General features: G+C 48.8%; 1 protein-coding gene across 1 annotated transcript in view; it reads right to left on the reverse strand.

Annotated features, from left to right (window-relative positions):
- Positions 1-2,313: 2,313 nt before the first annotated feature.
- Prpf31 (pre-mRNA processing factor 31) overlaps positions 2,314-8,868 on the reverse strand; it is an 11,408-nt gene continuing 4,853 nt past the window's right edge. The window contains exons 7-14 of the mRNA XM_028775040.1: positions 8,745-8,868; positions 7,163-7,320; positions 6,772-6,861; positions 4,664-4,791; positions 4,498-4,570; positions 3,829-3,957; positions 3,646-3,744; positions 2,314-2,733 (exon numbers count right to left, since the gene is read on the reverse strand). Coding sequence (XP_028630873.1) covers positions 2,608-2,733; positions 3,646-3,744; positions 3,829-3,957; positions 4,498-4,570; positions 4,664-4,791; positions 6,772-6,861; positions 7,163-7,320; positions 8,745-8,868 — 927 coding nt within the window. The 3' untranslated portion in view covers positions 2,314-2,607. The remainder of the gene's footprint in view (positions 2,734-3,645; positions 3,745-3,828; positions 3,958-4,497; positions 4,571-4,663; positions 4,792-6,771; positions 6,862-7,162; positions 7,321-8,744) is intronic.

Here is an 8,868-nt window from a genome sequence, read left to right on the forward strand (position 1 = left end):
TAGAGGTAGAATCCAGATACTTAGACTTATGCTAGAACAATTGCATCAACATCTAGAGTTGAGAACCAGTTATTCTTTCCCTGAAATGATCCCGTGGAAATTCTTTTTTCTTTCCAGGAGGGGGATTTGAAACCAGGGCTTAACATGCTAGGGAGAAAGACTACTATTGAGCTATTGCCAGTCGATTCTTGCATCTCTTTTTTGACAGGATTTTATATAGGACAGGCTGGACAGGCTTTGTAACAGAGAATGACCTTGAACTTCTAATCTTCCTGCTTCCATTTCTCAAGTACTGGATTACAGGTATGTGCTTACCACCATGTGGCTGTTTCTTCATCCTTTTAAGGACCTGGAACTCATTCTGTAGACTAGGTTGACCTCCAACTCACAGAATTCTGGTCTCTGCCTGGGAATACTGGGACTAAAAGTACCCCTACACCTGGCAGCCTTTTTAAATCGTTTGAAACTGGGCCTAGACACTGCTAGGCAAGCACCCTGCTTTGAATTATATTCCTGGCCCTTTAAAAACTTTTACTGTGTATGTATAGGTGTTTAGCTTATGTATGTCTACAACACATATACACCTGGTTCCCAAGGAGACTGGAAAAGGATGTCATATTCTCTGGGACTAGAGTTATAGACCATTGTAGGCAGACATATGGGTGCTGGGGATCAAACCCAGGTCCTCTGGAAGAGCAGCCAATCTTCTTAATCACTGGGCCATCTCTCCAGCCAACTCCTCCCCTAAAGTTTTGTGTGCGTGTGTGTATACACATGTATTGTGTGCATACACATGCATGTGCCTGTGAAGGCCAAGTCAACTTCAGCAGCTCATTTTTGTTGTTGCTGTTTTTAAGGTTGTTTTGCTTTGTTTTAGATAGGCCACTCACCAGGACCACACATACCCCAGTCCACCTTCTCAGCCCTGGGATGGCAAACACATGCTACAACTCCTTGCCTTTTATATGGGTGCCAAGTATCGAACTCATGTTTTTATGCTGGTGTTTTGTTTTTGTTTTGTTTTGGGGGTTTTTCAAGACAGGGTTTCTCTGTGTAGCCCACGATGTCCTGGAACTTGCTCTGTAGACCAGGCTATCCTTAGACTCAGAAATCCGCCTGCTTCTGCCTCCCAAGGTTCCCATATTTTTATGAAATGCACTTTACCAATAGTGCTATCTTGGCAGATCCAGATTTCTCCCCGGCTAGCTTGCTCGCTCTCTCGTGCTCTCTCTCGCTCTCCCTCCCCTCCCCCCTTCCCCCCCCCCCCTCTCTCTCTCTTGGACACCAGCTTTTCCTACAGCCTAGTCTGGCCTTGAACTTAACTATGTAGCCTAAGTACTCCCAACCCTCCTGTCTTAAGTCTCCTGAATAGCTGGTTTACAGGCTGAAATACACATTTTTAAGCTCTATTTTAGCAAAAGTGAATCAAACTTTGCAACTAGCAACCATATTTTAGTGAGCCCTCAAGACATTCTGCAGCATGTTGAATTCTGAGACATTTTCATATTTCATTCCAGTCAACACTGACAAAGTGAGAATCAAGCCAGGCCAGGGACAGAGTAGGGGTTCTAAAGGAAGTTATAGACAAGGGGCTTTCCCCCAACAGACCAGACCCACAGGGGACTAGGATTAAGATAGTGTGTAGACAAGTGAAAGCCTAGAGAGGAACAGAGACCAGGAAGCCCAAGATAGAAAGCCCTGACCTCACCAGCTACATCTCTGATCAGACCAACATAGCTAAGCTCAAGCAGAGACAATGGAGCCCAGAAGCCATTTTCCCTCACCTATAGAACTAGATTCCTAACACACCAAACACAGTTCATACTTTCTACTTTTTCCTTTGATGAAGCCCTGGTTTGCAAGTCAGACTGGGTAGTGTGCACTTCTTTTGCTTACCTGGCATTGGTACCTCCCATAGGGTACCCACTTGTCTCACCACTGCTGAGGACCGAGATGTGGCCCCCTCAGTAAACATGAATTAAAACAATAGGCTCCACCATGAATGAAGAACTGAGTGGGTGTTTTCTGTCACACTTCCCAAGCCTTCTAGGTGCTTCATTTTGTGTGGGTGTATCTTGGACCAAGGAGGTTTCTAGCCTGAGGAACAATAATCCTGTGGGTCTTATTGGGTCCTGGAGTTTGTGGTGTCCCTGATGCTGATGTTCTCATGAGGCAGGTAGTGGTGTTAAAGACAGACATGGTTTTTCTTAGATTCCAGAACAAGAGCAGAAGAGAGCTAGGTCCATACTACTCACACTGGAAGCCCCAGCACTCTGAGTCCTCTGGTTCTTTCATAAACAATCACACTCTCTGTTCAGAGCCTGACACTACACATTTAATTGTACTCATTCTAAAAAAGGACTTCCTTCCCCCTGTGTAAAAAGGCTGAGTGTGAGGAAGACCTCTCTGTCCATTTGGGGTGGCAGCAGCACGGGTGCTGGGAGAGGCAGGCTAAGGTGCTTCATCCTTTTCCTTGGATGCTGTGGCCTTGGGCCAAGGACAGAGCATGGAAGGCTGCCTCACTACACCACAACTTCCTGGCTGGAAATCTGTCACTCCAGTCCTTTATGTCCTTTCAGTGGGTGGCCACCTGGAGTGTGGGCCCCTTCAGGTAGACATGGTGCCACTTTTCTCACCCTTGACCTTGAGGAACTCAGCCATGCTAGAAAAATACTTCTGGTTAGCTTCTGCCACCTTCTTCTCGGCTGCTTGTGGGTTCACAATCTCCAGACCCTGGGTTGGAAAGGAAGAGGGTGACAGGTGAAATGAGGAAACTCAGGCCTCCCTCTAGTGTGAGAACCGGACATGTCAGTCTCCCAGACACTCTTGTGGACATGGAACCTTTACAGTCCCTAAAGTCTCCCTCAGTTTGGGAGATTTTTGACCCAGTAAGTATGGGGGCAGGTCTTGGATCTCAGGACTGTTAATCTCCTCAGGTGATGTTAAAATCACCACTCCTACCTGGTTCTGGATAAGGAAATTGAATCCCAGAGGGATGTGGCCAGCCAGTTTCAAGCAAATCCCACCCCATCACAGTGATGACAATGCCGGCAGGCACGACATTGAATGTTTCCAATCCTTTTGGCTGGGCGTTCACTGGCCCCATCACCTTTTCCTCCTGCTTCTTCCTGGCGCCCATGCCTTCTAATACACTGAGTACCAGTCTCAATCATCTGTCCTCTCCAACCTACAACACCCATCTCCACCCAAATGCAAAGCCTGTCTCTCTTGTTTCTATGCCTGAAGCCTGGAACATGGTAGGCAGGTGCTCAGCAGGCACTTCTAGCAAGCTAGGGAGCTCTTTAGTTCCTTGTGACACTATGGGACACACTTGTCTATCTCTGTGGTAAGTAACCTGAGCCAGTTCTGCTTCACACTGCTCAGTGCTACTGGGCTGCTGTGAGACTCAAGCCTGCCCTGACGTCACTGACGGTGGGGCTATCATAACGCAAAGACTGGGAAGCTCAGAGAGTATCTGGATTACATGGGCAGAGTCCTAGGCCTGGTTCCAAAGTTGGTCTGAGCTTGTCACAACTGTCACTGTTAGGCACTCACTGTGCGACTGCGGATGCTTCAGCTCATGTGTGAGCTCAGCAAAGCTCCACAGCAGCCTTATCTCATGCCTGGTAGAAAAGGGTATGGTACCTGGAGGGGAGTGAAGGCCACACTGGAGGCAGTCCCTGAGGAGCGGTCACGAATTGTTGACTTCCCACCATACACCACGCTCTGTTTCTGTAAGGTCCGCTGTAGGGAAAGGGGAGGCTGTGGTCCAAGCTTACTGACCTCCACGGCCCACTTGCCTCCCATTTTCATGGGCCCAGTCCATACCTGCAATGTCTTGGAGATCCTGGCCTTGGTGGCCTCATTCACCTGTGTCTGCCGCACGCGCCCACTGCCTGACTTGCCCAAATGGCCCAGGCTAAAGCCTAGGTCTTCTTGATATGCATCCTCCTCAATCTGGTGAGATGGGAGTAACCTGCTGTTAAAAGCTGGGTACATTCAGCCAGTTCCCTGGGGCAGTCCACTGAGAACCCACAGATTCTCCAATCAGCCAGTCTCATGGACACTACCTGATCAGCCAGGGGACTGGCTACACTAAGTGACGTTGTAAGAGCCTACTCCAACTCTGCTTGGGTATAGCTAGGAACCCTGGGAAGAACTGGTTCCTGACCTGAGTAGTCATTTTTTCCTCCACATTGAGATTAGGTTGCCAAGAATTGGGGTGAGCTGCACTACTGAGGTGGCACCTAAGTGGGTTCTTTCAGGATCACCTAGATGACAGTCAGATATAGGTGCAGCCTGGGGAACTGCATGGGAAGGCAGCCAGCTCCCAGCTGCAAACATCACCATGGAGAAGGTAGTTTGAGAAGAGAGGCTAGTCAGGAGGGAGGAGGCTCTGGTAGCCAGTGGATTACAGGGTGGGGAGGAGGGATGGCAACAGGATGTGTGGAGAGAAGACCCTACAAGGTCCTAGTGGTACTGTGGATCGAGCCTGACCTCTCCAAAGCTCATGCGGTTCGCCTGCTTCCGGATCTCCGTCAGTCCTAGCCGTTCCTTCATCTTGCGGTACCTAGGGCAAGTGGGTGTCAACAGGATATAGGGAGCTGCCTGGGAAGCAGCTTCCCTTCCCCACTTCCAGACATCTAGCCCCATCACAACTTACCTTCGGCCCCCTCGCTTCTTCCGCTGCCCATCAAGGGGCGCAGGCAGGGGCTTCACTTGCTTCACGGGTGGTGGCTCCTGCCACTTGTCAAACTTGCGCTCAATCTCATCCTTTAGTTCATAGCCCACCTAACAGGGAGTGGAGAAGCTGTGGCCAGCCATGTAGACTGTCCTCTCAGCCACACATCTATGTATTGTCAACCTATCTGACCACCTCACAGTGTGCCCTCCCCAAGACATGTTCTTCCCCTCTGTCCAGGGATGGTGTCCTGTGAGTTCCAGTGCCTAGTGCCCCTTGAACTTGTACCTCAGGCTCAGCTTTCACATCTAAGCTCTGCACCCTCTGGATAACTGCCTATCTTGAGTCCTTTAAACATAAATGGGCCAGGCAGAACCCCTGTATTGTCTAGTCAGCAGACAGCATGTCATCGTCACTGTCTTACTCCCACACCACAGGACACCCTGGCCTCTTAGAACAGATCCCAGCTTGCTTGCTTTTCAGTGCCTCCACAGCAGCAAGAGCCCCTCAGAGGTTGTACATTATCTGCTCCTAGGTACAGCAGGCTCCCCTCCCTGCTGGGTTCACCTAACTCTGGCATCAAGTTCTTTGTACTCACTATTCTCTGTGTCTGGAACACTCTTCCAGGTGGATATAGCACATGTATCCACACGACTGACTGTAACCTCCCTCAGGCCCATACTAAAATGTCCTCAAAGCTCTACACGTCCTATGTCAGTCAGAATCTAAGCTTCCTCACCCCACATTCCCTTTATTGACCCTAGTATTCACACACCACTACTGGACGCACTGTAGACTTTTCAGGACTACTGCCTAGTTAGTTTTGTCCCAGCTAGAATATAAATGGTGTGTGACACACCAACCTCCAATCCTAGCTACCAGGGAAGCTGGGACAGGAGGATCAAAAATCCTTCAAGGCTTTCCTAGGCTAGAAATAAGACCTGTCTCAAAAAGGGGTGGGGTAAGCTGAGGATGTAGTTCAGTGGTAGATCAGTTGTCTAGTATGTATAGAGTCCTAGGTTCAATCCCAGTCATACCCACCACACACACAGACAAAAAACATGGAGGCAGACCTCTGACATCTATGTAATCACAAGAGGCTCCAAACCAGTAGAGTCAGAGGCCGGAGATTCTGCCTTGCCTGGTGGCCTCTGGTATTGACAGGGGCAGGAACATTTCTTCCCAGAAGCCTACAAATGGGAACTGCCCATCTAACTCACTGATGTTAATCCAGTGAAACTATGTGCTCACATGCACTTGTGTGCACAAAAGGCCAGAGATTTGGTATCATGGCTTCTATACTATCTCCTCACCTTTTTTCTTTCTTTCTTTTTCTTGTTTTAATTTATTTTTGTTATATGTGCATGTTTTTGTCTGCCTGCATGTTTGTGTGAAGGTATTGGGTCCATGAAGTTACAGACAGTTGTGAGCTGCCACATGGGTGCTGGGAATTGAACCCGGGTGCTTTGGAAGATCAGTCAGTGCTCTTAACTGCTAAGCCATCTCTCCGGCCCCTCACCTTAGTTCTCACTGAATCTGGAGTTTACTGATTTAGTTGACAGGCCCACAAGCTCCAATTGCCCTTCCACCTCCACCCTCCCAGCACTGGAGTTACAGTTACTGGCATGTACTATTGTGCCTGGTTTGTTTTGTTTGTTTGTTTGAACATGAGTGTTAGGAATTGAACTCACGTCTTCATGTTTGTATGCAGGAACTTAAGTGATAGAGCCACATCTCCAGCCAGCCCTGTGCTTTTTTCTTTTTCAAAGACAGAATCTCACTATGCAGTCCAGTCTGGCCTGAAACTTATTATATAATCCAGACTGCCTCAAACTAGTTATCTTCCCACCTCTGCCTACCTGATGTTAAAGATATGAGCTAGCAGGCCTAGCAGACTTTTATATGAAGCCACTCCATCTATAGTGAGTTGTCATAGCTGTTCTATAACTGATACAGAGCTGAGAATGTGATGACCTCAGTGGGGGTTGCAGACACACACATCCATCTGCTAGTCTGGAGAGCTCTCTGAAGTAGTATCTTCCCATGAAAAGACCCCAAGCACCAGGGACAGATGCCTGTCCTCTCCTCACCTTCCCTTCTGTGCTCTCATGGAAGCTGTCCACACGAGCTGCCAGTGTACACTTGGCAGCCACTAGGCGGGCTGCCTTCCGCCGGAGATCCTGGAGCAATGGGAAGGGGAAAGGAAACTGAACCTCTAGAGGCGAAGGTAACAATGGCCACTACAATAATCACTTCTCATCTAGGGCCAGCCATACCCCAGACTCCTCCTCTTAAGGAGTATGCCCTGGCTGCCCCTGGTTTCTAGCCACCCAACCATTGAATTGTCAAGTGGTGGCCCCAGAATGATACCCTCACTCTTCTAACCCATGTTGCCTCATCCTCCAGGAGCCTGAGGGCTATTGCCAGCCAAGCCAGATAAGGCCTGGTGGCTGGGGGCAGAGAACAAGGTAAAAGGCTCACTGGGGGCAGAGACTGCACAATGTCACTGTGGTAGATGTAGCCAGTATGAGGCAGCACGGAGGTAGAAGAGAAGCCAGACAGTGTCTTGCGCTGGGCTCCCAATAGCATGATGTTGCAGGCAGGCATCTTAGACAGGTTGGTCAGCCCTCCAGCCACACCTGCAACAAGAGGTGAGGTCAGAACACAGGGCTCACATCCAGAAGCTCATGTACACCTTCGTGGTTTGAGCAAGAATGTTTCCCATAAGCTCATACAGTCACCACGAAATGAAACTCATTGAATAGATTAGAAAGAGCAAAGCATGGCCTTGTTGGAAGAAGTATGTCACTGGACATGGGCTTTGAGATTTCAAAAGCCCATGCCAGGTCCAATGTCTGTCTCTCCGTCTGTCCCTGTCTCTGTCTCTGTCTCTCTGTTTGTGGATGAGGATATAGCTCTTAGCCACATCTCCAGCACTATGCCTGCCTGCTGCTGTGTTCCCTGCCATGATAATAATGGCTTAAGTCTCTAGAAATGTAAATAAGCCCATAGTTGTCTCTTGACAGCACTAGAGCAGTGACTAAGACAACTTTGCACCTTCATTTGTTGGCTGGTTTGATAGAGTATTTCACTCTGTAGCTGAGGCTGCCCTCAAACTCAAAGCAATCCTCCTGCCTCAGCCTTTCAAATACTAGAGTTACTAGTATGAGCCACTGCATCCAGCAGGACACAGGATCTTTTTTTTACTGGGGGAAGGAGGTTATTTTTTATTATTTTATGTGTACAAGTAGAGTGTGTACACGGAGATCAGAAGACACTTATGGGACTTAGCTCTCCCCCCTTATATGTGGGTTTGGGGGAATTTCCACACTCAGGTTGTCAAGCCTGGGTAGCAAGTTCTTCTTCCAACTAAGCCATCTTTCTAGCCCAGGACATAGAATCTTTAAGGAGATAACTAGGGTAAAATGAGGTCATATGGATCCTGATTTTATCTGACTGATGTTCTTGTAAGAAAAGCAGATAAGGATACAGATACAAGTGGTGTGGCTACATGAAGACACAGCAGACATGTCTGAGCCAAACAGAGGCCTCTGGAAAGGTCTCACAGCACCTTGGTCTCAGACTTGCCAGCTCTGAAACAGCAGCCTCAGGAGTATAAGCATCCTGGCCTGTAGGACTCAAGACTGAAGCTAAGTGAGCAAAGACAGTGGCTTTTCCCATATTCCCTTTGCAAGCATCTCTCTGCAAGGAAGGAAGCGACTCTGCTACAGGAGCGTCCAGGAGGAAGAGCATAGCACATGGCAGGATTTGCTGCCCCATCTAGTAGGAAAGCCTGAGCTGACTTCAGTATTCTGTGCTGCTCCAGGGTCTAAAATGAGCCTATTGGCAGGAAGAGTCTAGCCTGCCATTTGTGCAACGTGATTGAGCCAGCCAGCTCAACCTAGAAGGGGGTTGCTATGCTTCTAATGTGTGTATGCACCAAGCTGACTGACCTTCGTCTTCAGGGGACAACGCAATAGAGCTCCTAAGGCCAAACCCCACTTCCCCAAAGCAACCTAACCTATCAGCAGACTCCAGTGAAGGGACCCGGCTGGGACCTCACCCATGATCTTGGCAGCCGTAGATGCTCCAATGATGATGGACAAGTTGGGTGCAATGAAGGACATCCGGGACTCCACGTACTCGTAGATGCGGTGCTTGGAGGCATTCAGCTCCAGGGCCATGTC

This window comes from Grammomys surdaster, unplaced genomic scaffold, assembly GCF_004785775.1.
Source record: "Grammomys surdaster isolate TR1022 unplaced genomic scaffold, NIH_TR_1.0 252, whole genome shotgun sequence".
In the NCBI taxonomy this organism is placed as follows: Eukaryota; Metazoa; Chordata; class Mammalia; order Rodentia; family Muridae; genus Grammomys; species Grammomys surdaster.